Source organism: Tachypleus tridentatus, chromosome 7 (genome assembly GCF_004210375.1).
Source record: "Tachypleus tridentatus isolate NWPU-2018 chromosome 7, ASM421037v1, whole genome shotgun sequence".
NCBI lineage: Eukaryota > Metazoa > Arthropoda > Merostomata > Xiphosura > Limulidae > Tachypleus > Tachypleus tridentatus.
In genome coordinates this window covers 65,922,444-65,949,244 of record NC_134831.1, presented here as the reverse complement: position 1 = coordinate 65,949,244, position 26,801 = coordinate 65,922,444, and the positions used below count along the sequence as shown (strand labels likewise).

The following is a 26,801-nucleotide window of genomic DNA, read 5'->3' as shown; positions in this document are numbered from 1 at the left end:
TAAACTGTTATTATCGTAGTACCAAAATCATAAGAAATAAAATGGATGATTGTGAAACACTAATCAGAACAGAGGATTTTGATATGATGGGAATAATTAAAATCTGGCTAAATGTAGACATGATGACAGAAATTGCTTTAAAGTAAGGGGTTATAGGTTGTCTAATAGAAATATAGTAGTATAAAATAAAAGGTGACTTATAGACATTTTAAGTTGAGGATACCAAAGTTAATAACAGTGAATTGAATCTATTTAGGTTTTTATTATTCATTATAAGGGGAGAAGGCTTTTAATTATAATTTGTTACAGACCACCACATGAAATTGATGAACCTAATGGGAAACTATACAGGGAGATAGATAACTGTTAGTGAAGTTATAATAATGGGAGATTTAAATTTCAGGCTTATAGAGTCAGATCACGAGAGAAACACATTTTTAGAAATTGTTCAAAATGAATTTTCTTAAGTATTTGATTAGCAAACCTACTAGGAACAATAATATTTAAGATTTATTGTTTACTTCTAATAAAGACATGATCGATAAGGTAAAGATAATGAAACATCTGGGTGCAAGTGATTATTGTTCAAGTAGATTTGATATTTTGCTACATGTGGAAATATAGAATAATGAGATTTTGGTTTCAAATTTCCAAAATGCAAATTTTGAAGAAATGAGACAAGAATTATGTGCTGTTAATTGAGCAGTTGAATTAGTTGGAAACACAAATTAAATGTGGAAAAGTTTAAAAATAAATTCTTATATATTCAAGATAGGTATGTTCCTTACAGACAAAAAAGGGTTAGCCATAAGCAAATAACAAAACTGGTTAACAAAATATGTAAGTGATAAAAAAAAATATACATATAAGAACCTTTTGTTGACTGTAATGGTGGGAGACTTGGAAGCTTATGGAAGATCAATAGAGTTGGTTAAACAGGAAATTAAGAAAAAAAACTGTGAAAAAAGGTTGGCTGAAAATTGAATTATGTATATACATTTGATGGGAATAATCTTAAAATGTTATGGAAGAGAAAGATTTTGGTGTTCTAGTTTATCAGTGTCTTAAGCCATCCAAGCAGTGTGAAGTTGCTAGTGGCAGGACAGTTAAGAGTTTTATGTTGTATTTATGTAAGCACAAGTCTAAAAAGGTTATAATGTCCTAATATTGGGAACATTTTGATTATAGTGTCCAGTTTTTGGCTCCTTACTTCAGAAAAGACATTGAACTGTTTGAAATGGTACAGAGGAGGATCACTAGGATGATGCCTGGGATACAGATATATCATATGAGGATTCTTTATGATTTTTAAACTTTTCTCTTGAAAAAGAAGAGTTAAAAGGAATCTGCTTGAGATATTTAAGATTGTTAAAGAAATTGATAGTGTTGATGCACCATTTTTCATCACATTTAATGGTTAGATTGGTATGACTAAGGGTTGCATATATAAATTATGACAACTAAGACACCTTTTTTTTCTAAATTGTGAGTGTCCTTTGGAATGGGTTGCTTTCAGATACAGTGAGTGTAGTTAATTAAGTTAAAAGGGTTCAAGGGAAAGCTTGATAAGTATTTTGAATGGTAATGACTGGATCTAATTTTTTTTTTTAGGGTTTAATATCATTTAATAAATAGGACAACTTAGATGGACCAGAATTCTGCCTTATGTTGTACATTATTTAGCTGAAAGGTTTAAGAAAGTCCATGTTTTTTTGTAAAAGTAACATGGTTAAATTATCTTTTAACATGCCAACATCAAAAATAGATGGCCAAGCAATGTGATCAGTTTCATGCCCCACCATTTGTTTCTGATCTAGACATTGTTTCATTAATTATAAAGTTTCTGAATTTTAATTGTTGATACACTGATGCTTTTTTAGAAACACTATAATATGTAAGAGACACTAATTGTTGCTAGATATTAAGTTAAAAATTGTTGGTAATAAGAAAAAAACTTATTGTGAACAAACTTAGCTATTGTACAGTTATATTTTTCAACAATTTCTATCAAACATTATTCAGGATAATGAAGCTCTTTTCTTGTTATGTAGATATGTTATTAAATCACTCTTACAAAAACTGTAGACTCCTAATATTTGTGTAGTTAGTATATTGTAGCCTAATTTGTCGGATATAGTGTCCATAATGGAATTACTTCAGTTTATTTTAAGTAAATGGAACATTTGAATGTAGTGTTGCTGCTGTTATAATTACTACATGACAATAATAACAAAATATGTTTAATGATGGGTGAGTTGTAAAACATAAGTAACAAATTTTGTAATAGCCAGATACTCACATCACATTTAAATTTAACTAAATATGGACCAATCCATAAGGACAGAAAATAACTATTGTGGAAACCACACTTTGAAGGGAACAACAAAGTTAAACATAAACATTTTTTTACATAAGAAAGCAAAAGTATGACAATCCATCTATTCAACTGGACAAAAATGACATTAATGGATTATTACTTTTGCTTACTCGAAGCATTTTAATAAAGGTGAAAGCTTGTTTGGAATTTAACCTCTTGTGACTGTAAGCTAGAAAGTTGCTATTCATTTACACTATAATTGTAAACAGTTTGTTATTATTTTTTATATGTACAGTTAATAATGGATTTTATTGTAGTACAGCTTAGAATGTTTGCTTTATAAACTATTAATTGTTCTACATTTTTTATATATTTTTAGATTGCTTGAGTTAAATAATAAGCTTAATCCATTGGTTTCTGAACATTAATCAGTGAATCACATGAATAAGTCATCTTAGTTGAATCACTGAACTGAACTGGATCACATGATGATGTTATTTTCGATATGGTTAAATTTACATGTGGATGGTTGAATACATTATATTAAAATGTTTTCATTTTGTGTTGTTTTGCATTTTGGAGGTAGTGTGATGGAACCAAAAACTTATCATTTTTAAATAGTATGGGTAGTAGCCCTTTCTGATACAAAATATTTAAACATTCAGACCATGAAAATATCTTCTAATTGGGGATCTAGAATTGATTATACAGGGATATATGTGTGCTTAATGGTATTGGAAAGCAAATGGCTATTCACCAATGTGGGCCACCAGAACCATTCAGAAAGAGACCTAAAATAACTTGTACCATAGCCATGCTAAGCAAAATATAGCATTTTGTAACAGGTGAGAATCCACAAACACAAAGGTCAGGAGCAAAAGTCATTTATATGTTTTCAGGCAATAGTACACAACATAATCAAGAAAGATCTCTTGATGACGAGAAACCCACTTGAAGATGACCTAAGAAAGAAGTTCAAAATGTTGTTCTGTACACTATTTTAATTAAATTGTTAATACCCATACCAGCCCTCTTGAGAATACAAGAAAGATCTCTGTATGGAAAAGTGTCACAGATCAGGTATACACAAGTTGCTTTCACGTAATATCCATCCAAACATTGCACACCTCAAGCAGTTGGAGAATGAAATAGGTATTTATTCTGTTTTATCAATAACATGCCAGTTAATTAAATGAATGTAGCACTTGTGAATCCCTGTATGACTGGGCTGTTGCAATAAGTGTTGGATTATGGAAAGCAAGTAGATAGGAGTGGCATGCTTTGGATATGACATTGCTTTGATGGGGTTTTTTGCAGTGGAACCTATATCACAGTGCTACTGTCAAGATGCATGGTCATCAGATAAAGCATTACTGGACTTAACAAATTGGACTGTAATGTTGTGGTAAGGTTCTAAAATTGATTTAAAGTAACATATTCAACCTGTAAGTTTATGAGTTTCATCATATATAACAATTTCAAGTATGGGTTTAAAGTATTACATGTGTACTTTTGATGTAACTTCAAAACAAGAAGCAATTTCCTAAACTAAAAATGTTTTCAGTATATCATTTTAAAGAGAAACTTCTTAAAAAATATTAAGTATAAAAGTGAATATAACATATGTCTAGTAGTTCCTGTGGTTAATAAACATTTCAGATCAAGAGAATATAGTAATTGTATTTTAGGTCATCATAAAACTTTCTTAAATAGAGTAAACTATTATAATAAGTTTTCATTTTTTGTGTAAATAAGTTTGACAAGATTTTCCTTATCTCTGTTTTGGTCTGAGTTGTTTGTACTTTATGGGATTATAAAACTAGTTTATTGAGACTACAGAACTCATAGCTGAAATGAGCCTTGTAAATGGTACAAAATTATATTAATTTTATTTAACACACTATGGTTATACAGTTAAAATAATGCTGTATATTTTATAGTTCATGTAAGATTTTCTTCGTTTTAGGTATAGTAGGTGATGTGGACAAATCGGACAACAGTTACTATATATGGACTCATAAAAAATTTGACATTGGTTATAATGATGATCGCATAGTTGATGTAAATTTGACGAGTGAAGCAAAAGTCAAGCTAGAAGTAGGAAAGAAAATTACATTTTCCTATGAGGTAAATCCAGTAAATATTTTTTGTTTGGCTTACTTACTGTGCAACATAAACTATTTCTTTGCAATGTAAAGTAATTGTGTGAATGAGGACAGTTTTAATAAATATACCCTTAGAAAAAAATCCTTATTAAAGTTATTAAATGCTACAGATAAACCTTGTGTAACTAAAGCAAGTGTTTGAAATGAACATTATTCTGATAAAATCATTTGTTATGTGAGTGGTTAAACATAATTGTGAGATTGACTTGTAGGATGTAATTTCATAAATTGCTTTTATATAATTTCACATTCTTGATATCTAAATGCTCATCCATATAGTTTTATTCCATGATTTCATACATTGCTCATATATCATTCATCTTCTGAATATTTAAGTGTGCATGTAGTTGTGTTTACATAATGGTAGCATTCTTTTGTCACTGCACATATTTTCTCATGCTTGAAAATATATATATGTATTTCATTAAAAAAAATGATAAGATTACAGTTAGATATGTTTACTCTTATCAAAAGAAACAACCGTATAATATTTTATCTTCACTTACATTGAAATTTCAGTCCAGTTGAAGCTAGAGATACCATATAGACAAAGATATATTTGACAATTGGAAGTCCAGCATGAAGCCACATTTTCAGTAAAATAGTATTAAAACACACAGAATGAGTGAAATGAAAGTTGGGATAAAATTAATGTCTCACTTTACATAGACTTTAATTGTGTAAAATTTACAAATATAATTGTATTTTAAAGACCTGGAATCAGTATCAGCAGAAACATATGAGGAAAATGTAAATTAATTCATCAGTGGAAGAGATATGAAGAATATTTTATTCCTTAAATTTGTATTATGTGTCTAGCCCTGCTGTATATTTGTAAATAGAAAGTGATTTAAAACACACACTTGTGTGTAGCAATCATTGAATAGTTGAAAGTTCTTAACAAAATAAAGAACCTGCCTGGTGAACCAGTAGACTAGACAACACACAATTCACTCTACTTTCTTGTATATTTAGTACTGTTAAATAATGCAACATAGTTATATTAGTAATAGAAATTTTGTACAGACAACTTGTTTGTTGCTTGTATTTCATTTAATATGATTAATTTAAGACTTGTTTGTATTTTTAATCTACCATTAGTGCATATCATGTTTTTTGATATGTTGTTGTTATAAAATTATCTCTTTGAACCAGAGGCAGTTAACCTGTGGCATATGAAGCAGAAACTTGCAGTACACATGTCATTTAGGATATACCACAATACATGCTACTGCACATACAACAGATCTTTTTCAGACTTGTCAAACACACATGAAATTTTAATGAAATACAAGTCACATTTCTTCATTCACTTTGTAAAGCTTTTCTTTATAGTCTTTGGTTTGTAGTGGTTTTTTTGTGTCAGTAGCACCTTACTCAAAATTCAAGAACTTAAAATTGGCATAACTGCTAAAAATGTTTGCCACTACTGCTTTATGTAAAGTATTCTTTCAGTTTTTATTTTATTTTTTTAGTGATAGAGATGATTGAAAGGAACTTGTAAGAAAAAAATATAATAAATGATTGAATTAATAAGACATGAAATAAGTTTTACTGTTGCTACAAAGTTATTTTAAGACAAACTATGTATATTACTAGAAGATGAATGATAACATTATTATTATTATTACTGTTATTTTTAGAAACCAGAATTCAGTTTCAAAACTGACCTATCTTTGACTGCCATGTTAAACTAACATTTCTTGATAAGGAGAACAAACATTCTGGTCCACATGAACATTTAAGTATCTATTTCACATACTCTGTATAAAGCTCTCCCACAATATAAAAAATTATGACAGCTAGGCTAACTACAGCTATTTAGCAGCCACTTCCAACCATAGTACTGGAAAGTAGTGGCCAAAACACATCTCTGTGGAAATTATAAACAAAATTTGTCACATAGCATAGCGTATATTGTGATATAATTTAAATAGAAAGGTGTATATAACTATTTATACAAGATATGATTGAAAAACTGGACAGTTTAAGTCATTTTATTGCTTTAGAAAATATAAATGTGTGCTTACAAATGTAAATTATTTCTAGGCTCTTATTTTTTTTGTTCTCTTTCATTTTGTTTTTCTTTTAGACATGCCTAAGTGTAGGCTTTTTTAAAGTGTTTTATTAATTTTGTTTCTTTTCTTCTGTTTTTTATTTATATTTTTTTTATAAGTGAAGGTGAACCATTATCCTTTATACCCAACTATTCATTTCTTTAGTATTACAAGAATGAAAACTTGTACTGGCATGTTGTACTCTCTTTTATCAGAGCTTTCATTGACATTTTAGGTAAAAGTTGGGCAATATTTACTTGACAAAATAGTGTTATGTTATTTGAACTGTGCTTGTAAAGCATAATGTCTATATGCATAGAATGTAAAGATCACTTTTTCTTCATAATCCAAAAATATCAACATCACTCATTAATTGTTTGTTTGTTTGTTTTTGGAGTTTGTGCAAAGCTACATGAGGGCTATCGGCACTAGCTGTTCTTAATTATAAGGCTGGAGGGAAGGCAGCTATTCATCGTAACCCACAGCCTACTGTTGAGCTAGTCTTTTATCTAGTGAGATTGATCATCACATTATATTCCCCCTATGGCTGAAAGAGTGAGTATGTTTGGTGTGACGGGATTTGAACCCGCAACTGAGTCGAGTGTCTTAACCATCTGACCATGGTGGACCTCATCAAGGTTGATTATCCCTCTCTCCTAAAAGCACGGAAGAAATTCTTAAAATGTTTACTACTCCTGTTACTTGGCTTTTGAAAAAAACAAAATTATTATTGTGTGAATTGAAAAGTTTCATATAAATCATTACTGTTTATACTATACTCTAAAACTAAAATACTATTTATGAAAAATTTTAAATTGGATGTTGTTTCATGAAAAATTTCCAAAATAATGCAGAAACTTTGTTAAGACCTGAGTCATTTAAATTTTTTTTCTTAAGATATGGTATCTTTTTTTGTTCTGATGTTAACTCCAAACATTCATGAAGATCTCGTAATATTGCAATCCTCAAGAGATAAGCGAATGCAAATTTTATTTCTCTATTAATAAGTTGTTCTCAAATGTACAGATTAAGAATTTGGATGCCTAAAAAAATTCGTTAGACATTTATTGCATCTAAAACACCATAGCTATTTACATGATATAAATAACCTGGCTCCACACATATGTACGAAGTCTGATCAGAAACTTCTAAGACTTCTTCTGTTACAGTTGCCAGTACTGAGGCTGTGAGCTTCACTGAGATGTGTACAAAATACAAATAGTGATCTACCCCATGAACAAGCCATTTCTCTAGACCTTATACCTATGTTGCAAAAAACGTGTGCAAAGACAGATGTCTCTCTTGCTCCTGTCATTATAAAAACGGACAGAAAAGAAGAGCAACGTGTTTGCATCAAGTTTTGTGTGAAAAATGGTAAAGAAGGAACAGAAATCCTTGAAATGTTAAGAACTGCCTTTGGTGATGACTGCTTAAGTAAGACTGTTGTTTATCAGTGGATAAAATGCTTCCAAAATGGCCAGGAATCAGTCAAATATGACCCACGTTCTGAACAACCATTGACATTGTCCACTGATGAAACGGTCACTAAGGTGAAAGAAAACAGTTCAAAGTGTTTGATGATTAACTATCCTCAAAGTTGTTGATGAACTGGACATTTCCTGTGGATCATGTCAGGCAATGTTAACTGAAAAACTGCATGCATCTTCATCATGACAACATGCCTTCACACACTGCTGTGTCTGTTCAAGAATGTTTGGCAGAAAAAAACATTCCTGTGAAAACCACACCCCTGTATTCTCCCAGTCTTGCCACATGTGAATTTTTTCTATTCCAAAAAATCGATATTAAGTTGAAAGGAAAGAGATTTGATGACATTCCAGTCATTCATAATAATGTAAAAGCAGAACTTAGTCACATAACAGTTGAAGACTTCTAGAACAAATGTGTATCAGCTGGGGGAGATTACTTTAAATATAATACTGATGTATGTACATTATTTTTTTGAAATAAAAGTGAAGTCTTAGAACTTTTTGATCACACCTCATGTATGTTGTATGTATGTTACCTCAAGAAGAAATAGCATTATATAACAAAATTTCTTCTTAGTAATTATTCAAATTTTTTATGCAGGTTGTTTGGATACCATCAAGTGTTAAATTTGAAGACAGATTTGATAAGTATCTCGATCCATCATTTTTCCAGCACAGGGTAAGGAGAACTTTGATACATTATAAACATTCTGTAGATCTATCACAGAGTAAGGAGAGCTTTGATACATTATAAACATTCTGTAGATCTATCACAGGGTAAGGAGAGCTTTGATACATTATACACATTCTATAGAGCTATCACAGGGTAAGGAGAGCTTTGATACATTATACACATTCTGTAGAGCTATCACAGGGTAAGGAGAACTTTGATACATTATAAACATTCTGTAGAGCTATCACAGGGTAAGGAGAACTTTGATACATTATAAACATTCTGTAGATTTAGCACAGGGTAAGGAGAACTTTGATACATTATAAACATTCTGTAGATCTAGCACAGGGTAAGGAGAACTTTGATATATTATCATGCATGCCATTTTTCCACTGAAACGCAGATTTCCACGGTTTTCAAACGGCCAACGATCACCCACGAGATTCGTGTAAATTCGAGGAGAAAATATGAGCGATTTGGGGGCCGGGTAGGTGGTTTTTGAGGAGAAATCATATTTTTTCAATGTTTATTGCAGAAAAAAAAAAAAAGTGACCGCCATCTTGGAGGCAGTCTCGTTTTGTCTTGTTGCAGGTCTCGTGGTCTGGTATCGTATGCATACCAGACGATAAAATATTCTCTACGCTTCGAAGAAACAACAGCGATTGAAATGTTTAAAAGGAAAGATGTTCATTTTAATCCTGTAAACAAGAGAATGTGTAAGGACACTAGATCAGCAGCTTCAAAGTATACCTCAAAGCTGAGGGACAATCAGAAGAAAAGGGCAGAAAGGCTTGAGGCCTATGGTTCTGTGAAAACTGGCCCAGCCACCTTGGCTAAAGAGAAAGTCCAGAAAGCCGCAGAGGCACAGAGAGCTGCCCATTCAGAGAAGGAGAGAAAAAAAGCTCGGAAGAGAGCACTGGAAACCCTTGTCTCGAAAAAGAGGAAAGTAGCCAAGATTGATTAAAGGAAATTAAGTGATTTGAAATTTGACTGTAATTTATGCAGCAGAGCAGAAGTTGATATCAGTGACTGAAAAACATTTTATTATTATCTGCAGCATACAGTGCCAGTGGTTTATTTTAAAGCATATCATTAATTTTATTTTGAAGCAATGTCAAAGCTTTCCTTGATTTGCTGTTTCAGTTTGTATTGTGAAAGAATGAAAAATATACTGATATTGAGGTACCAGTAATTTACTGACAAGATTGTATAGATGAACAAGTTTTACTCTAGGTAGTCATGTAGAGTAATTTTAAGTAATTTGAAATTTTAATGGAATTCATGCAGCAGAGCAGTAGTTGTTGATGTCAGTGACTGTACAAAATTTAATTTCTGAGGCATATCACTGATATCAGTAGTTTAATATTGAACCATATCAGTAGTTGAATTTTTAAGCAATGTCATAGCTTTCCTTCATATGCTGTTTTAGTTTGTATTGTCAATTTGTGAAAGAATGGAAAATTCACTGACATTAAGGAACCAGTAGTATAATGACAAGATTGCATAGATGAACAATTTGAACTGTAGGTAGTCATGATTAGTCAAAAGAGTAATTTTATGTGATTTGAAAATTGTATGGAATATATGCAGCAGAGAAGTAGTTATTGGCAATGACTGTAAAACATTTAATTGGCAGCATACCAGTAGTTGATGATGATGATGTTATTGATGACAAAAAAGGATAATAATGAAATGATTTGTATTTGAAATACTTACTGAGTTATTTTGGCTTTATTAACTCATATTACTAATATATTTTGATTTAGAAAAAAATTAAACTGAATAAATAGCAAATAAACAATCTTAAATTTCATTTATTTACTTTTTATTGTATTTGTTAATTTTAGATATTTTGATATATCTTCTAAAAATGAATGCAAATTAAAAGAATAAATCAATCTGCTAAAAACTGTAAATGAAAGTTATAGTTTTTATTAGTTTGATTTAGTCTTTTAATTTCCTTTTGTTATTTTATATGATATTTATTGTGTACTTTTCCAACATTGCAATGTCAAAAAACATAAAGAAATTATGTCCCAGATTGCACCAAATCACACCAAATAGCATCCATTTTTTTAAAATTTCCCAGGGGGGCATGCCCCCAACCCCCCTAGGCAGGCCCTTTCCCTCTTTTTCTCATAAATGTCATTGGCATGCTTGTATTATACACATTTTGTAGATTTGAATTTGTATTGTGTTTATTTCTCTCTCCTTCTTTAATATGGATATGAATGCAGTCATAATAAATGATATTATTTAGGAAACGGAGTGTCATTTAGTGGTTTGTTTGCTTGACTGTTAGTTGAGAGGTCCAGTGTTAAATCTGTGATATGTTACTAAAGATTCCCCACATTTTGAGCTTTGGACTGTCTATGATTCTAACAGTTAGTCCTACTATTTGGTTAAGAGAGACAACATAAATGATGGCAGTATTGAATGACTGCCTTCTCAATTAGCATTTCTAGAACCGGTAAGGAATGGCTATTCCTGAACATTAGGGGTTGGTCTCAGAATTGGCCACTAGTTTATGTGGTGTATGATATAATGTTCAAGGTGAGAATATAAGTAACAGTTAAAGGTAAATGATTTCAAAATAAAATTAACTTTCAGTGAATTTTGTTGCTATTTTTTGTTAATCAAATATGTGGCATTCTCAGATTGCCCTGATCTTCTTCAGAGTAATTGCAAAAACAGAAGGGTTTATTGGATGTTATGTTAAAGAGCAATGTCTAGATTTTCTCTGTCTTTAACTAAGTCTTTGCATGTAAGAAAAAGACTGGACAAAGGTCTTAAAGAATCACAGTACTTACTTCACAAGAGAAAATAAGGTCAAGTTTGATTTAATGATAAGACATAAGCTTATATTTTAGACCTGAATGAGAGACCAGACCTGCATTTATGCTTTTTCTCAGTGTTACCTCTAGCTCTGTTATGCTAGAGTTTAATCTTTGCTGAACAAAATCTATATGTATGTTCGAGGAGTTTGCCTCAAACAAGGAAACAAAATCTCAGTAACTGTAATCTCTGATCTTAAGTTTCTTAAAAATGTTTGCAGAAAATCTTTTATACAGTTTGTAAGTCTGGCTGAGTTCTCTGTGAATCCTAATAACTTAACATAATTATATACACAAAGTTTTCCCTCTCCCCAGGTAAACTTGCCATCCACGTGAATGAGGGTCACTCTCATGTCAACAAAGGGTGGAATATAACCTATAGAACAGACCACTGCTTCTATTTTTAGCATTTATCATGCTACAGTAACATATTCTAAAGGAAGAACACAGGCAACAACCATAATGATGGCAAAGGCAGTCCTATTGATAACCAAGACAAGAAAAATAATTCCTTTGTCCACTGTTTTATGTTGAGAATAAACCCTGAAACACTCTGTAAATTTTAAAAATGTATTGAAGTTAAGGTATAGAAGATGCACCATATTTTCACATATCTCAGTACACAATGGCATAGTCAAAAGATATTTTACCTTACAAAATCATTGATGTGTAGTTTTGATTTTTGACATTACAAGTCACATGGGTCAATTACCTGCAGTATTGACCCAGCTAATTTGGTTTGAATCTAAAATAGAGTTTCAGGTTGATTTCCTGAAAATATTTTTTGTACCTTGAAAGAAATTTAATATAATACAAATTGGTGTGGAAACAGAACAGAAAACATGAGAATGTTTTTATCAAGTCATTATATCAAACAAGGTATATGGACAGCATGTATTTTTTATGTCTAATGTTAAATGCACTGCACAAAATTTAAGGTTATGGTTTTTATGGATAATTTTGGTGGTAATACATATTATATATATGTGTGTGTGTGTAATTCTCTGAATTACATGAGGGTATTGTTTAAAGATTTGATTTGATTGTCTCTATATTTACAATGTGTTAATTTCACAATAAGAAGTCTCCTACTGGGAAAGCAGTAAGTTTACTGATTCATAACATTAAAATTAGGAGTTCAGTTCCCCTCAGTAGACACAGCAGACAGTTTAATGTGGCTCTGCTGTAAGTAAACATACACAATAAGAAATATCTGATATTATCAGAATGATGCTGATCTAAAATGTACAGGTGTTTCAGGTAGCTACTTATAAAAAATTACACTTTTAGATAATTTTAAGAAAATTCAATAAAAAAATTTTTTTCATGCTGCATTTTTTCACAAAGTGAAATGCATAGTGTGGTATAATTATTTGTTAATTTCATTTAAAATAATAGATCCATTGGTTTTCCATCTTCAACTCCTTCATGATGGTCATCTTCTTGGTGGGCTTGGTCAGTATGATCTTGACGAGGACATTACGTAAGGACTATGCCCGATACAGTAAAGATGAAGAACGAGATGATATGGTATCACAAAGATGATGCAGTTTTGAATTGTTATACATAAGGAACAAATTATTCCATTTTAAAGTTTAAATAATAATTTTCATAACACTTAAATCACAAGTTTAATATCTTAAGTATATTAGGGATTTACATCTCTATGTTATGACTCCACCTCATTTTATGTTATTTGATATGGTTTAGGAAACTTAAGAATATTACTGACTGATGTTTTCACTAATCTGTTCATCTCAATAAATGATATCTTCTCAGTGTTTCCCACATTATCATTTCTAAATGAAACATTTGTTGGTGACACATGTAGCTTTTAAAAAAAGAGTTTGTATTTATAAATAGATGAAAGCACTGTTCTTAACTTTATTTTGTTTTATAAATGATACAGGTTTATTAATTACTGTACTTACAAAGAATGTTGCAGTAGTACTGCTTCCAAAGTGGCAAGATTTAGAATTTTATTGGAATTGTAGAGTTAATCACAAAGGTCTGTCAGGATTACTGTCTGTTTCATCATGAATTTTAATGTTGCAGGAGGAGCATATGGGGTACTTAAAGTTGAAGCCACAAAACTATTGGATGTAGGGCTACTGCTCTGACACACTTTCTTCTTGGCTATGTTTTTAAACATTTCATCCATACAAAGCTGTTAAATGTGTTTTGATCTTTCACTGTGTAATTTTTCATACAGCAAATGAAGAGACATTAGTTCTTGTTCTGTCATGAAGGTTTGTTGCTTTAGCTCACTGATTAATTTATCTGTCAACTCAATTAACTTATCCATAGTAAGTCTTTCAGCTACGTCTGTTTTATCTTCATCACTTTCATTCTTTTTATCAGGATTCAAAACAATATCCATAATTTCATAGTCAGCATAGTGATAAACAACATGTGTTTTTTGTCAACATTCATCCAGACTTTCTTCATTAAAATTACTTGCTATACCCTTGTCAGAAGGTCACATAAAACTGTTTGCATACTCAAGAAACTCATGAACAACTTCTTTCTCCTTGATACACTAAATCCTGTAAGGTCAGTAAGTAGCCTTTCCTGAAAGAGTGCATGCCACATGCAATGCCATCTGTGGTCATCCAATGAACTATTCTGGTGGTCAGGGGAATTTTAACTGAGTGAGTTTTTGTAATTTTGTCCAGATTAAAGGACCATCAGTTACCAGAAAATCAATGGTGTACCCGTATAATGTTTTAATTTTGTCCAGATTAAAGGACCATCAGTTACCAGAAACTCAATGGTGAACCCGTATAATGTTTTAATTTTGTCCAGATTAAAGGACCATCAGTTACCAGAAACTCAATGGTGAACCCGTATAATGTTTTAATTTTGTCTGGATTAAAGGACCATCAGTTTCAATGGTTTAATGTTTTAATTTTGTCCAGATTAAAGGACCATCAGTTACCAGAAAATCAATGGTGAACCCGTATAATGTTTTAATTTTGTCCAGATTAAAGGACCATCAGTTACCAGAAAATCAATGGTGAACCCGTATAATGTTTTAATTTTGTCCAGATTAAAGGACCATCAGTTACCAGAAAATCAATGGTGAACCCGTATAATGTTTTTTACCAGAAGAAAATAAACTTTTAACTCTGAGGGTACTTATGATTCATGTTTTATTTTACATGTCTTCTAAATAAACGTATACAGTTCTTAAATCTAATTAAGTGTACAATATATTACTAATTAGAACATTGCTGTGACTTGTGTTGTATCAGAGAAAGGCAACTTTCAAATTATTTTAAGCTAAAGTTATTTTGAGTGTAAAATATGAAAGTTTTATAAAATAATTATTTATTTACCTCTAAATAAGTCAGTTTAACTTTTATGATAATACTATAGATATTATGTGTTTGAAAGTAACTTATCCATACTTTCACCTAACAATTGTTGAAAAATATTGAAAATTTGTATATATATATTTTTTATAGCGGTAACATAAAGTGTAGAATAAAGTAATTGAGCTTAATTTTCTCATTACAGCTAATTTTTAGAATGGGTATCACATTAATATAAAGACATATTTTATTTGTTTTACATGCTGTTATATAACTGAAGTGTATTTTAAATTAAAATAATAAATTGTTAAACTGTAGACTATCAGTAAATACCTTCTACAGTTCAGTATTTCCAAGAATTACTGAAACAGTTGTTTTGTGCAAAACATTTAGTTATCTTGTTTAAAATTTTGTAATGACTATCAAATTATATACATGTTAAGAAAAAGATACCACAGTGAAACATTCTATAACACAAGCAGTATTTTGACGTTTTAATATTTATGATTCATGTGTAGATATCTTGAGATTAGGTGTTAACATTTTCCTTGACATCCTTTTCTTATCTAAATTTGTTTGTTTTCCTTTTCAAGGAAAGGGACCTAGGAAGTGAATATGGGTGGAAACAAGTACATGGAGATGTGTTTCGACCACCATCTCATCCACTACTTTTCAGTGCTCTGGTTGGAAGTGGCTGCCAAATAACTGTAGTTAGTCTGGCTGTGATAACTTTTGCTATTGTGGGAGAGCTTTATACAGAGTATGTGAAAGAGATACTTAAATGTTCATGTGGGGCCAGAATGTTTGTTCTTCTCCTTATCAAGAAATGTTTATTTTTACTTGGTAGTTAAAGATAGATCACTTTTTAAATGGAAATTTGGTTTGAAAAAGAATTATATGTTCACTACTAAATATAGCATTAAGTCAGAAACATGTTAATTTTGAGGAATGTATTTTAGACAAATATTGATTACTTATGTAATTGTTTTTTTACATCAACTTTAATCATTTCTCTGTATTTTGAAATTATTACAGTGCAGGTTTATAGGATTGCCATTTATATTAACTAGGTTCTAAAATGGTGTTTGGAAAAGCTAGAGAAATATGGGATGAGGCTAAAACGTTGTTTATTCTTTTATGTATATTTTATATTTGGATTGTTGTTCACTATTTGGGCATCTTTGAGAGTAAATTGGGAATATTTACTGCAATTTAATGTGTAATATTTTAACTAAAAAGCTTATTAGTCCTTAATTCATGCAGTCATTTTTCTGTTCGAGGTCAAGCAGTCAAAGGTTGAAATTATAATTTATTTGTGTATTGCTCTGAGTAATTAAAGGTTATTTGGAATTTGCAATGTTACAGTTGTGAAATGGAAAAAAAACATTAATATGAAATAATTTCAGTCACACCATAATCTTGTTTAATAGCAGTGATTTCAACTTGTCATAACTACGGCATAGAAATGTTGATTATCATTTATTTATATAGCTTAGTATATGCTATTATGTATTATTTTAAAGTCTTATTTAAAAAGTGTTTTTATAGTGTAAGTAAGCAATGCAAAATACAGTTTGATGGACATTGTTTTTTATGCTTTTAAAGTATCTGTTTTTTTATTTTTCAGGAGAGGATCCATATTAAGTACAGCTATTTTTGTTTATGCTGCTACCTCTCCTGTTAATGGTTACTTTGGTGGAGGTTTATTTGCTCGTATGGGAGGTATGAGTGAATAATTGTTTCATACTTTTGTTTTGTCTATCGAGTGATGACTTAAACCTTTTTCTATTGCTTAACTAGCAGAGTACCTGGCATAACTCAGATACAGTTGGTCTTAAATACCCTGAGTTGTTTTGATTAAATCAACCATGTTAATCATAATTTCTTGCCAAAAAAATGAAAATGATATATTTACCTGATTAAATATTTTTATTAGAATCAATAAAATTGAACAATATGTGACAAAAAAATAATTTGCTAAAGGTGTTTTAATCAAAATATCCTTAGGTGCATCGCTCCTACTTCTTGCACATGTGTTGTATAACATTTAAAAGTTTCCACAATAAAATTCCCTATGTGTTGGTGTCCCACTTTGTGGTGTGTGGTTGAGTATCATTGTAGTGTATTCTGATGTCATTGCCATTCCATTTAAAGAAGAAGTGATTTATTCTTTTCTCCTTGCAACACAAGGTAAATGAAAATTTGCTGATGTGAAGAATTTTTGTAAAGTCATCACATAACTGATTCTTGTGACTTCATTGCAAACAGTGCAAACAATATGGCTGAAACAAGCCTATTTAGTTGAGGGAGTGTGTAAATGTTTGAGAGAAAGCACCAACATTCTTTATTGAAGAGAAGTCAGAGAGTAGGGATATATGTGTAGAAGAAAGTGAGAGGGAGGGAAAGAACATCAATGAAGGTTCCACGAAGTTTTTAAAAAATTTTAACAGATAATTGATCATGGTTAGAATGATTAGAATACATCCTCACACAGAGAAGAAACTTAAATAACAACTCTCTTGATTATACATTACCAAAAAAAAAACCATTTGAGATCAATTGGTTGTCCTATTTGCCAAAAAATGCTATATTGATCACTTTGACTTAAATTTGGAATCTTTGAGGGCAAGGCCACATAGTCAGCGTTACTTTCTACACAAAGTTTTATCTGTACCTCGAGTTCAGAATTCATAGCTTTAAGATGTCGCTTTACATAAGAAACAGACCCACAGAGAATGAGATATTTCTAAAATTCTACACTTATCTGTGAAGAAAGTTGAAGAAAATGTCAACCTAAAATGATAGTGAATGAGCAGAGATGAATAGTTTTAAAAGCAGTTTTTTCAAAACTGTTTCTTAACTAAACTGCAGATTATCCTTTTTAAACCACAGTTATATTTCTTCTGTTTCATGTTTGGTTTACCATCTTATTTCTTCATACTATGTTTGTTTACAAAAAAAATCCCAAGTGATTGAAATTCTGATAAAGAAAATTGTTGAACTTGAAGCTGTGATGAATTTGTAGAACCTGCTTTGAGTTCAGTTCAAAAATATGAAACAAATTCACAAAATGAGAATGCATATGTAAAGTGTAAAATACATATAAGAGTTAATTTCATATATTTCATGTAAGTAGATACAGTAATCTGAAATAAACATTACTTTTCATCAAAATTTATAGTTTAGCATGTTGCATGTAACATAAGTACTTTTTGAATTATGTGTACTTAGTAAAGATTTTAGGCCTGTAACATATTGTTACATTACAAAAGGATTTACAGATACAGCTGTAAGACCTGTTTGTAAGAGTTGTATACAACTATAACAAAACACTTTTAGATGTAATACAAAACTTCACATAGCTTACGGCAGCTAAAATTGTAGTCAGTGAAGCCCACAGACATGTCAGGTAAGGAAGGTACTGTGTCTTTATAGAGGAAAACCTTTGAGTGTTAGGAAAGAAAGGTTTTTACCATTTCATTAAATAAAAAGTTTAAGAATAATCTGTATTAACCCTTTATCATCTTCACCTATAAACTTCATTTATGTTAATGGGAAAAACCCTTACATGGATTATAAAAGGTTAAAAGAAATATATAACATTACAGAACTCATGATATCAATCTATCAATGTTTTTTTGAGCTACAAAATGGATTATTTGGGTCGTGATGACCACATATTAAAATATGACTATTTAATGTCATAAATTTCTTTGTATTGGTTTATTTTGGGCTTAAGTTATTGTATAAGTAAGGCTTCTTTAATTTTGCATTTGTTTATGTTTGTTTCTTTATTTATTATTTGGGTGTTTTCTATGGTTATGTTGTGCTGATTTGATTTGCAGTATTTGAAAACATGTAAAGGTGACTTTTTGTGTTCTGTGAATCTGGTTTCCATTTTCCAACTTGTTTCTCCAATATAGAAGTCGTGGCAATCATCACATTGTATTTTATAAATAATGTTGGTATTGTGTTTGTCAGTGTAAGTTCTACATAGTATAGACCTTAGTTTTGTGCCTGGTTTTTGAATAAATTTGGTATTAACTGGAATGTCATATTTTGTTACTTGTTTTTGCCAAATGTTGGTTATTTTTCTGCTGATGTCAGGAATATATGGTATGCAAAACAAAAAGAAAATTGAAACACTGTTTGCTCCTCTACATAGTGCTTTCTTTACCCATACCAGCCGTTTTTATATATATATTTTTCTCTACAAGTGGGTTTTTCTGCTATAACACGTCTTTTATGCATTGTCTTAATGATTATCTTACACTGCAGATAATGATAGAGCTGCAGAAACTTAAAATACAGAGGTTTGAGTATATTATACTGAAAGATTTTGAATATTCAAATCAACAAGTCACATGCTAACCAGAGCCAGTATATAAAGTAGAAGTATATCAGTGTATCAGAAGTACATTTTGATAATGTTGGACACTTTCTAGGTAGTCTGATGCCACCAAAAATTGATCACTTTCAAGAAAGTATATATGCAAAAACAGCTCATTTGGGTTGAGAAAATATTTTACGTAGAACCCAAAGAGCCGTTTTTGCATATATATTTCTCTACAAGTGGGTTTTCTCGACATCACTGACTTTCAAGAAAGGATTTTGATTCTTTCTGACAAAAAAAATCATTTACAGTTATGACAGAAAGTGTTCATACCCCTGTGAATCATTGTGAGTAGTTTTTTCCTTATAACTTAAAAAGTATCACGATTAGGATAATAAAAGTATAGTATATTATAAATATTATACTAACACACATCTAAATAAGTTTTTATGTAAATTGAACGACAAATAAACTGTTTATAAACAAATAACCAAACATAGGAGGGGCAGAAAGTGTTCGTGCATCTACTTTAATGTTCAGTTGTGTAGCCTTTCAGGTGAATTACTTGGCACAATCTCTCCTCATTGCCCTCCATGATGTTTGACATTACTTGATTGGTATTTTCTACCATTCTTCTTTAGAGAAGGCCTGCAACTCTTGCAAGGTTTTTGGATGATGCTGATGAAACCTGGTCTTCAACTCATGCCAAACGTTTTAATTGGGTTGAGATCAGGTGACTGCGATGGCCACTCCAGAATGCTCATATGGTTCCTCTGAAACCAGGATTGAACATCTTTTGATGTGTGCTTAGGGTCATTGTCCTGCTGGAAGATCCAACGACGCCTAAGCCGCAAGTTCCAAGCATCATTCTTGATATAAGTGCCTAATATATCAACGTACTCTTTTTTTTTTTCATGATTTCGTTGATGCAGTGAGGGCTGCCTACACCAGAAGAGCTGAAGGAACCTCATAGCATGATTGAGCCACTTCCATATTTAACTGTATGGACAGTGTTCTTTGGAAGATTTTGTTACCCCTTCTTACAGAAAATATAGCGAACATCATTGTGGCTGAAAAGCTCATTTTAGTCTTGTCTAATAGGTAAAGAGCTTATCTACATGCTTTCTTGCATATCTCAATCATGCTTCTAAATGAACAGGCTTTAAATATGGAGTTTACGAGGACGGCATGCTTTAAACCCAGAAGAGCATAACATGTTTGTAACTGTAGAGGTGCTTACTTCAACCCCAGTTTCCCTTACCAGTTTCTGTATGTCATTACGTGTTAAACAAGGGTTCCTACTAACTTTTCTGAAAACCTTCCTCTTGGTTCTCTGGAATTTTGTTGGGGCATCCGGAACAAGGGAGGTTAGCAGTTGATTCTGTAAGCTTAAACATGGCAATTATGCTTTGAACAGTAGATTTCGACACATTAAGTTGTGTAGCAATACCGGAAAGAGACACACGAGACTTGTATTTTACAATAATTTGGTTTTTTTAAATCACTAGACAGTTGTTTCCTGTTCTCCATGATGACCAAGCAGATATTGACAGATGTGGCGTTTAATTGCCAGAAGTACATTTTTTTTGCTGGCTAAATTCCAATAATTATGAACCCAGTGTGTAGTTCTGTAATGATATAATGTAGTTTATTCGCCAAACTGAACAAAATTTTTACGGGAATATCGGTTTTTTATGTGTTCTGAAATGTACGAACACTTTCTGCTCCTTCTATTTTTGGTTATTTGTTTCTAAACAGTTTATTTGTTGTTTAATTTACATAAAAATTTATGTAGATCTGTGTTAGTATAATATTTATAATATATTATACTTCTATTAGCCTACTATGATACTTTTTAAGTTAAGAACAAAAAATCACTCGGGACACAGGGGTACGAACACTTTCTGTCATAACTGTGCACAATCATAAAGACATTTTCAAATCATGCACTTAGAATTTCTGAGAAGGAAGTTACCACCATTTACTTATGGCATTACAAAATAAGGAATGTAGATCAACATGGACTACCAGGACCCCTGAATAAAGATACTTGCAAAATGGTGTACAACAGTCATGGTAAGCAAAGGGTAACATCATTTAATAAGTGAGAGTCTATAAATGGAGAAATTTAGTGGTAAAATCCACTTACTTGTCCCAGGAAAAATATGCAACACAATAAAGATAGATTTTCATTTGGAAACAAATGCAAAAGGATATAGTATCAACACAAGCAGTTTGAGAATGAATTGGGTTTCCATGCTATTTCTTATTAAGACAAGCCAGTCAAATTACCATACACAACACCTATGAGTTTCTGTGCAATCATACTGTTGTAACAAGCAATGAGAAACTGTCATTCTCCTATGAAAGATGGCTTGTGGAAGGTCATCATATTGAAGGAGTGTACTTTGGACATGACAGCCTTATGATGAAGCCTTTTATGTGACCAGATGAAATAATATGGACTCTAACAGTTGGCTCCAAAATAATTTTAATATGATGTGCTCAACCTCTGTAGAAGAATAATGCAAACATATTAATAATATTATTAACTGCTTTTGTGAATAAATACTGTATAAACCCATTCTAGTTTATCATTCATAAATGTTTTTGGGATTAACAAAACATTTTTCATGTACTTCATATTACAAATGCTAAAGGAAGTTAATATGATTTCTCTATATGATAAAAACTTATAGACTTTGCGTGCAACCATGAAGTACTGCAGTAAACATGCTAGGTTTAGTACTGAAAAGTACTTTGTGTGATGATAATGGAACATTGTATTTGAAGATGAAATAAGTTTAACATGTATATTTCTATATAACTTAGCATTCATATATGTAAAATGTTAAAATTCTGCTAAAGCTGTGATTAACTACACTGTATATTTGTAATCACTTACCGTTTCCATTACAGCATGAAATTATTAGCTGGGAAATGAATTTCAGACAGAACTGTAAAATTAATCACACAGCATAAATGCATGCATTTGTTTCTGTTGTAACAATTAGTATATGGAATCTTTGGAGTGTAAGGATATCTACAGCTGCACCAGTTTCTGTAATCTGTGCCACATTCTAACAGATTTCACATTTTGCCATGACAGAAGTAAGAGATGAAATAGTAGATAAGTATATTTAATTGTCTGCTATCATGAATTAGTTGTTTTATTGATGCGATCAGATGCAGAAGTTGCTATAATTAGTTCAAAACTGGGTGTGCAGGGTATTACTTGGTCATCATGTTTTATAAAGAAAAAAATCTTAACTAAATAGGCTTTTCACAAAATTCTTTTGTTTGTCACTTCTTTTGTAAGATTTACTAAATTCTTTTGCACAGTTTTCTTTGGAATAACTTTTTATGTAAAAATATAGTTTTCCACCAGACACATCTGTAAGTGAAGTACTGAATTGGCTCAAATAAACACAAGAATTGAAATCTGTGTATGTTACTTTTTAAGGTAAAACATGGATCAAGCAAATGATAGTGAGTGCTTTTTTTCTACCTTTCCCTGTCTGTGGAACTGCCTTTGTGATAAACTTAGTTGCCATTTACTACCATGCTTCACGTACTATTCCATTTGGAACCATGGTAAGTCAGAATTTCATTATTGACAACTTATTAACATGGTAATATCTTCAGTTTATGTTTATTATCTCAGACAAAGGATTAGTTTACTGTTAGATATCCTACATCATATAGCTTTCTAAACACCATGATAAATTGTAATTTTTCATGTTTGGTTTGTATTCACAACAGAGAAGGAGGAAAGTTAATCTTAAATATTTACTTTTTGTGATTTTATAACTTGATGAGGAATGTGAGAACAAACGTCATTATATGAAAACTGCTATATTATAATTTGTTGATGCAAGTTACTTCACATGCTTACAGCCTTACTATCAAAGTAGCTGACATTGTGATATAAGTGAAGCATTGTTTCTATTCCCAGTTACATATGGTCCAACTTTAGGATGTTGTAACGTAACAACACTTGCTACTTACCACAGTGCCTGCTTTTCTTGCAGTAACTGAAAGGCCATCCTTTATTTTTAACTAATCTTGAACAGTTAGTATGCATTAATGTATTTTTGATTACTGTCAAGCAGCTATTATATGATGTTATTTATCAATATACAAATAGTGTTTTTATTTTTACTGTATTACAAAATAACATAGTAATTATTTGCATTTTAGAAGTAACATTTTGAATAGCTCAGTGTTACTTGTGACTGATTGTTTACATGGAGAAAGTTTGCTAATGTCCTTTCAGTTGAAGCTATAGATAAGAAAGATGAGTACACAAACAGTCAAACCATATAGTTACATTTACATGTTTTATTTTAATCATTACTGAAACTGGATTTAATATTTAGAAATAAACTTCTCAATAACTTTACCTTGTTGATGGAAAGAAATTTTCTACTTTGAGTAAACAATGACTTGTAATAGTTTACAATTTTTGCATTAACAGTTGTATTGGTAGCTTAGTTCACATAATGACACATGAATAAAAATGTGTTACCCAACAGTTATTGTAGAGAGTTATTTTTATTAGGCTTTTAAATTTAAAAGTTAGTTAGGTTACTTTAAATATATTACAATCATTACTAAATATATCTGATTATCTCCAAAGGTGGCTGTTACCTGCATATGTCTCTTTGTGATCCTACCTTTGACCTTGGTTGGAACTGTTCTGGGTCGGAACATGTTTGGACAGACCAACTATCCATGCAGGATCAATGCTGTCCCTCGGCCTATTCCTGAGAAAAAATGGTTCATGGAGCCCCCAGTAATCATTGTTCTGGGTGGTATTTTACCATTTGGCTCAATTTTCATTGAAATGTGAGTTCATATTTATCTTCACATATGATAATGTTGTTCATCTCACTTACTTGGAAAAACAAACAGAAACGCTTATCAGTATTAAAAGATATTTGAAAATTATTTATATGCTATCCTTTAAATATACTTCTGTATTTCAGTTTCATTTCTTTTTACATTTAAATTACGAAATATATAATTAGATGCAAGTTAACCTGTCTATTGATTTTAACTGTTGGATACATTCAACAATTTATTTAACTTTATAAAAAACTTCTACAATAATAGTGTGAGGAACTGTGATATCTTAAGAAATTTTAAATACATATCTTATATTGTGAGATTATTATACTTTAGAACATAAAAGTAACAGTGTGTTAATGGAATAAATTCAACATAACAATCTAACTAGACTTTTAAATATCTTGAATTAATTCATAAGAAAACAAAATCTCATATTGATGAAAGTGCACTGAATCATGATATTAATCATTTCTTTTATGTTATGACTCCAATATTACATTAGGCTTGACCAGCTTGAAAGAGTCAGTCTTAAATCCATGCACTAAGCCAACAGTGCAAAATAATATTCAGTTGTAAATGTGAAAAATAATGACTATAATTATTATAAACATTGTAACTAATGCTAGTAATTTAATTACCAAAGAGAAATCTTCATTGGTATTAAAGTTAGTTTTAAGATATCCAAAACTATCATTAATGATATAACTAGTAATATCAAAGAATCTGAATAGAAATAGAAAAGAATTGTGTCATTATTTAGAAAATGCATGAAAACTTTAGTCAGTTGCTAGTATGCTAAGCAATACACCACATTCATATAAACATTTGTAATATATAACCCTTGAAAATACTTTGGATTATTGTAAGCTTACACTTAAATAATTTTGTATAGCATTGATAGTTTACTACCAGGGGCAGATTGGGACACCAGGCAAAGTCTCTGGGGATAATGATGCCTGGGCCAGTGGGGTGATACTGGTTATACTGTACCAATGGCTACTGAAAATCTCTCTTTATATATATATATGTGTGTGTGTGCCAATATCGATTTATGTTTCCAATCTTCCTTTCTTTATGACTGATAAGAAATTTCATAATTATGACTAATTTTACAGATTTTAATGCAATAATATATCTTATAAAATTATGTTTTATTTTAGGTTTGAAATTAAACAAGAATTTGAGTATTACTGCTTTTTTGTTGCAAGTTCAAATAAGACAAATCAAAGAATGCAAATAAAACTGAAATTTTTTAATCTAGGTACTTCATCTTCACTTCTTTTTGGGCCTACAAGATTTACTATGTGTTTGGCTTTATGCTGCTGGTGTTTTTTATCTTGTCCATCGTCACAGTATGTGTCACAATTGTGTGTGTATACTTTTTGTTGAATGCAGAGGATTACAGATGGTAAGCATAACTTGTACTCTTTTACTAGTTTTTTTGCACCATCAGTTTTGTATTTTTTTAAATACCTTTTTGTGCTGTATCATTGTGGTTTACTAGAATACTATTAATTTGTGCCAGAATACCAAGTTGTTCATAGATATTTTTGTGAGATTTACTCTTTTATTCATATGTATACTTTATCCTATTGCTAAATGAGTTCATAAATTAATTAAAGTGTACTGTTCGTACCACAGATACCTGAAAATAATTACTATGTATATAATATTTATATTATTTACACTGTAGTAATATTAAATTTTACTGTTTATATTTATAGTTCTTTTTTTTTCTTTGCCCAAATAAGTTTAAGTGTGAACTTGTAACACTATTTGTTTCTAAACACTTTCACATTTTCACTCAACATTTAATACTTCTTTAATACATTAGTATGCATTACATAATGAAACTGAGCTATCTGAAATGTTGTAGCAGTTTATAAAAAATGTACAATTTATAACCAAAAGCTAGACAGTGATGACAAAAGATTTTATATTGCTTCTAAGGGGTGTTTGCAGGTCAACATATGGTTACAGATCAAGGCATATGCATATCACCATGTGATTAAAAACCAAAAATTTTCTCTGAGATACACACAAGTCACCATGTGGTTACAAAATAAAATTTAACTCTGAGATACATGCATGTCATCATGTGCTTACAAACTAAGATCTGGTTCATGGGGTCAGCATATAGCTAGAAATTCATATCTGACCTCAGGGGGTGCATGCAAGCTACCAAATGGTTACAAACTAATATGTGACTATGAAATACATGCAGATCACTATCTGTTAACAAATCAAGAACTGTATCTGAGGGGCATGCAGGTCACCATATGGTTAGAAGCTAAGATCTGACTCCTGAAGTGTATGTAAGTCACCACATGCTTACAAAATAAAATTTGACTTAGGTGTACATGCATGTCACCATATAGTTACAAAGTAAGATCTCATTATTGGGGGGCCTGGCATGGCCAGGTGGTTAAGGTACTCTACTCGTAATCCAAGGGTCATGGGTTCGAATTCCCATCATGCCAAACGTGCTTGCCCTTTCAGCCATGGGGCATTATAATGTGACAGTCAATCCCAGTATTCGTTGGATAAAAGAGTAGCTCAAGAGTTGGTGGTGGGTGGTGATGACTAGCTGTCTTCTTTCTAGTCTTACATTGCTAAATTAGGGACAGCTAGCATAGATAGCCCTTGTGTAGCTTTGCACAAAAAACCAAACAAACATTCTTGGGGTGTCTGCATGCCACCATATTATTACACTCCAAGTTCTGACTCTGAGATATGTGTAGGCCCCCATCTGGTTACAAAATGCTTA

General features: G+C 31.1%; 1 protein-coding gene across 1 annotated transcript in view; it reads left to right on the top strand.

Moving 5' to 3' along the window:
- Positions 1-26,801, top strand: part of LOC143255854 (transmembrane 9 superfamily member 3-like) — a 60,023-nt gene that overhangs the window by 29,238 nt on the left and 3,984 nt on the right. The window contains exons 4-11 of the mRNA XM_076512181.1: positions 4,284-4,444; positions 8,631-8,708; positions 12,935-13,066; positions 15,444-15,610; positions 16,478-16,572; positions 22,647-22,777; positions 23,823-24,031; positions 25,296-25,442. Of these exons, the coding sequence (XP_076368296.1) occupies positions 4,284-4,444; positions 8,631-8,708; positions 12,935-13,066; positions 15,444-15,610; positions 16,478-16,572; positions 22,647-22,777; positions 23,823-24,031; positions 25,296-25,442 (1,120 nt within the window). The remainder of the gene's footprint in view (positions 1-4,283; positions 4,445-8,630; positions 8,709-12,934; positions 13,067-15,443; positions 15,611-16,477; positions 16,573-22,646; positions 22,778-23,822; positions 24,032-25,295; positions 25,443-26,801) is intronic.